Source organism: Lactuca serriola, chromosome 4 (assembly GCF_051521515.1).
Source record: "Lactuca serriola cultivar US96UC23 chromosome 4, Lser_US96UC23_V15, whole genome shotgun sequence".
NCBI classification, from domain to species: Eukaryota; Viridiplantae; Streptophyta; class Magnoliopsida; order Asterales; family Asteraceae; genus Lactuca; species Lactuca serriola.
The window spans coordinates 18,216,786-18,220,482 of NC_136411.1; the positions used below are offsets into that span (position 1 = coordinate 18,216,786).

The 3,697-nt window shown below is 32.9% G+C and overlaps 1 protein-coding gene across 1 annotated transcript; it reads left to right on the top strand.

Annotated features, from left to right (window-relative positions):
* Positions 1-330: 330 nt before the first annotated feature.
* LOC145101110 (protein ENHANCED DISEASE RESISTANCE 2-like) lies at positions 331-2,864 on the top strand. The gene is made up of 10 exons (XM_079038273.1): positions 331-552; positions 641-771; positions 879-959; positions 1,042-1,251; positions 1,334-1,469; positions 1,550-1,712; positions 1,804-1,932; positions 2,005-2,199; positions 2,298-2,420; positions 2,503-2,864. The coding sequence occupies exons 2-10, from the start codon at positions 657-659 to the stop codon at positions 2,614-2,616; spliced, it is 1,266 nt and encodes a 421-aa protein (XP_078894399.1). The 5' UTR covers positions 331-552; positions 641-656; the 3' UTR covers positions 2,617-2,864.
* Positions 2,865-3,697: the final 833 nt, after the last annotated feature.

The window sequence follows — 3,697 nt, forward strand, 5'->3', positions numbered from 1 at the left end:
TATTTTTTCCATGTCAACCAAAAAACAAACAAGATAAATGTTCTGACATAATACAACAAGTAACTTCTTTAAAAAATTAATATTTTGGAAAATTTAAAAGGTAAATGAAAATATAAGGATTTTTCTTTATATAAACAAAATATAAGGATTTTTCTGAATATTAATAGATAAATAGTTGGGTTTTCGGATTTATAGAATTATAGTACCTACATGCTGCCATTTTTTAACAAGACCAAAAATACACCATAACTATGATTTTTTAAGTATTTATAGTAGCTAAAAAACACTATTTCGAATTTGATATTTTGTATGTAGGTGGTTGTATACTTTGCGGACAATATGAGTTGTCAAAATTAGTTGAGTAGGTCTAGTTTCTTGTAATTGACCATATAAATTCTTCCAAGAACCATTCTTCCACGTTATGATACAAAATTCAGTCTCTTTGCTTAACAACTTCGAATACAAGTTTCAAAAATCTTGAAATCTTGTATCCATTTTCGGATTTCTTGATCAAGAAATCCAAGATACGCCCATTTGATCACGAATAGGATCGTAAGTTAATCCCTTTAAGAATATGAGAATGTTTCCATGTTGGCGGACTATATATGTTTATAACTCTTTTCTGAAATTACAAATATAGCCATTGTGTACATATCATGGGCGGATGTGCTTCAAGTTCAAGACCCAACAAAAAATCAAGATCGGGTAAATTCTTCTTTTGTTCCGGGAAATGGTATAGAAGGGTTTCATCTTCTGCACCGATTACTGCTGGTGAGTTTTCCAAATAGGTTTTCCAAGGGGTAGATTTGTACTTTCACATTATATCAAATCGTTCTTGGATTTTGATGCTAAATAGTTCGTCTTTGTTCTATCACCAGTTTGTCAAGAGGAGACATGGTTCGACTCCGTGAGTATTTTAGGATCCGACTCCGATGATGACTTTATTAGTGTTTATGGAGGTAACGATCGAACATGCGTCATATATACATATATACATACAGTTTTGATCAAGAATTTGAAGACTAATTACGTTATTTCTAGATTTCATATCATTAGGAAATGCAAACGATCAGTGTCCAGATAACAACGAAAATGAGAAGCTTTTCATTAGCAGAAACGGATATAAAGATTCAAAGGGGTCGACAGTTTTTGATAAAAGCATGCTAGACGATGATCTTTCTTGCTTAACCACTGTTTTTGTGCTTTCTGTGAACCAAAAACCTTCAGATGGCGATGAAAAAACCGAAATTTGTATGTAAAAAACTATTCTTTCTTGATAAATTTGAAGATTATCCTGCACTTTGCATGGCTAAATTGATGAACATGTTAACAGGTCAAGCAAAGAGATTCTTGTTTCGACCCAGGTCAGGACTTGTGGTTCCTGGATCATTGAATGATAAGTTGAGTCCAGGGTGTTGGTCGATTGTTTCACCTTCGGTTTTTAAGCTTCGGGGTGAGAATTTTTTCAGGTATGATTGTTTTATTCTCGAATTTTTTTGATTTTTTGTTGCAAAAGTCGAAGTAAAATCATCGGTTGGTAATTTTGCAGAGATAAACGAAAGCACCCTGCTTCCGATTATAGCCCGTATGTTCCAATTGGTGTCGATTTGTTTGTTTCCAATCGGAAGATCGATCATATCGCTCAGCATGTTGAACTTCCTTGTGTTGATGTTCATAAGAAAGTACCTTCGTTGCTGATTGTTAATGTGCAGGTATCCGTTTCTATCTTTTATCAAACCGGGTTGACCCATTTGTGAGCCATAATTAGTAACATGATCATGATTCATGATGTTCATATGACAGCTACCAACGTATCCCGCTTCATTCTTTCATGGCGATTCCGATGGCGAAGGGATCAGTCTTGTTCTATACTTCAAACTCTCCGAAAGCTTCGATAAACAAGTCTCTCATCGTTTTTGCGAAAGCATTCAGGTAAATCTTCATAGAAACAGCATCAGAGATCAGATTGAGTTGTTAAACATTCTAAATCATTAATCATAACAGAGATTAGTGATGGACGAGATGGAAATCGTGAAGTGTTTCACAAAAGAATCATTGGTTCCTTATCGAGAAAGACTCAAATTGATGGCTGGTGTAGTCAATCCCGAAGATCTTCAATTGAGTTCTGCAGAACGAAAGCTTCTAAACGCTTATAACGATAAACCAGTACTTTCACGCCCTCAACACGCATTCTATCGGGTTCGTAATTCCTTTCCAAATCTAGGGTTTTAATCTTTAACACTTAATCTTCAACTCGGAATTATGAAATTGAAATTGTGCATATTCTTTTTATGCAGGGACATAATTACTTTGAAATTGACCTAGATATACATCGATTCAGCTACATTTCACGGAAAGCACTTGATGCATTCCGGGGACGATTGAAACATGGGATTCTTGACATTGGTTTAACGATTCAGGTAAATTGGGTTTCTGGTTTTTGAATTTGTGATGTAATTCATAAACTGAATCTATGTATTTGATTGAATTTTCATTTTTTAGGCACAACATCCTGAAGAACTACCGGAGCAAGTTTTATGCTGTGTTAGGCTTAACAAGATCGACTTTTCTGATCATGGTCAAATCCCAAGAATTTTAATACCAAATAGTGATTAATGTTACAGAAAAACGAGTCGCTTTATTCTTTTATAACCAAAACGTCACTTGTTCAAGTCATTGAAAGAGTCTTCTGTTTCACGAGTGAGAAGAACATTGTATCGATTCTTTATTACAACTCTTGAGGGGTTCTAATGCGCTGAAAGCAATGTAAATAACTGAATGTTATTATGTTGTTTCTCATTTCAAGAGAAATCATGATTTGATCAAGTTCGATTAAGAGAACCAAAGAGGTCCATATTCCATAATTAATAGTACTCACTATTCATATATAAAAAAAAATGTTTTATAATATGCTCACAGAATGTTTGTTGAAGAAAAAGTTCACATCAGTTTCTATTTTCCCACTTCATTTGCACAATGAATGTAATTGGGATACAGGGTATGTGAAACTTGAAATACACATTATGATTCGTACTTGTTTAATTAGTAGTTTATAAAGTTCATAAGCAAACAAAACAATGATTTTACAAAAAAATGATAATCAATGATTTCTTAAGAATTAGACTCTCATTAATTGGTATATATAAACAATTACATGGAAATGCCGTCCAAGTAATAATAATAATAATAATTACATGGAGCTATTGCTATATAAATGGGACATACATGGGCCGAACTATAAATATCAAGATATAAATATTGCTATACAAATGGGACTCACATGGGCCGAAATATAAATATCAAGATATACATATACCTAACATCCCTCGTTTTCGTCATATTGATGGGAAAGGAATGGTCGGAATACTTGAATTGGATTAAAACTAATGAAAGAGATAGGTAAGGAGTCTTTTGGTGAAGATGTTTACATCAAGAGTTGAGAGTACCTTGAAGAACTTAAACCTACCCAAGGTCATTTTATGGTGCAAAAAAAAAGTGTGATATCAACTTGATATTCATAGTCTATTGATATTGAACCACATTGGTACTAACATTTATATAATATTAGTTGTGAGACTCATGTATTATATGCGTTAATTTAAAAAAAAAAAGTTAAATATAAATGTTCAAATATTTGAGAACTTTGACATTAATATAATACTAGTTGTGAGATTCATGTATTACATGAGTTAATTTA

What these genes read in the sequence shown, in the direction of transcription:
- LOC145101110 (XM_079038273.1), top strand. Translation starts at nt 657, where the DNA reads ATGGGCGGATGTGCTTCAAGTTCAAGACCCAACAAAAAATCAAGATCG. An exon ending in TTCTGCACCGATTACTGCTG is followed by an intron (nt 772 to 878) that starts GTGAGTTTTCCA and finishes TTCTATCACCAG; the next exon opens with TTTGTCAAGAGGAGACATGG. An exon ending in CTCAACACGCATTCTATCGG is followed by an intron (nt 2,200 to 2,297) that starts GTTCGTAATTCC and finishes CTTTTTATGCAG; the next exon opens with GGACATAATTACTTTGAAAT.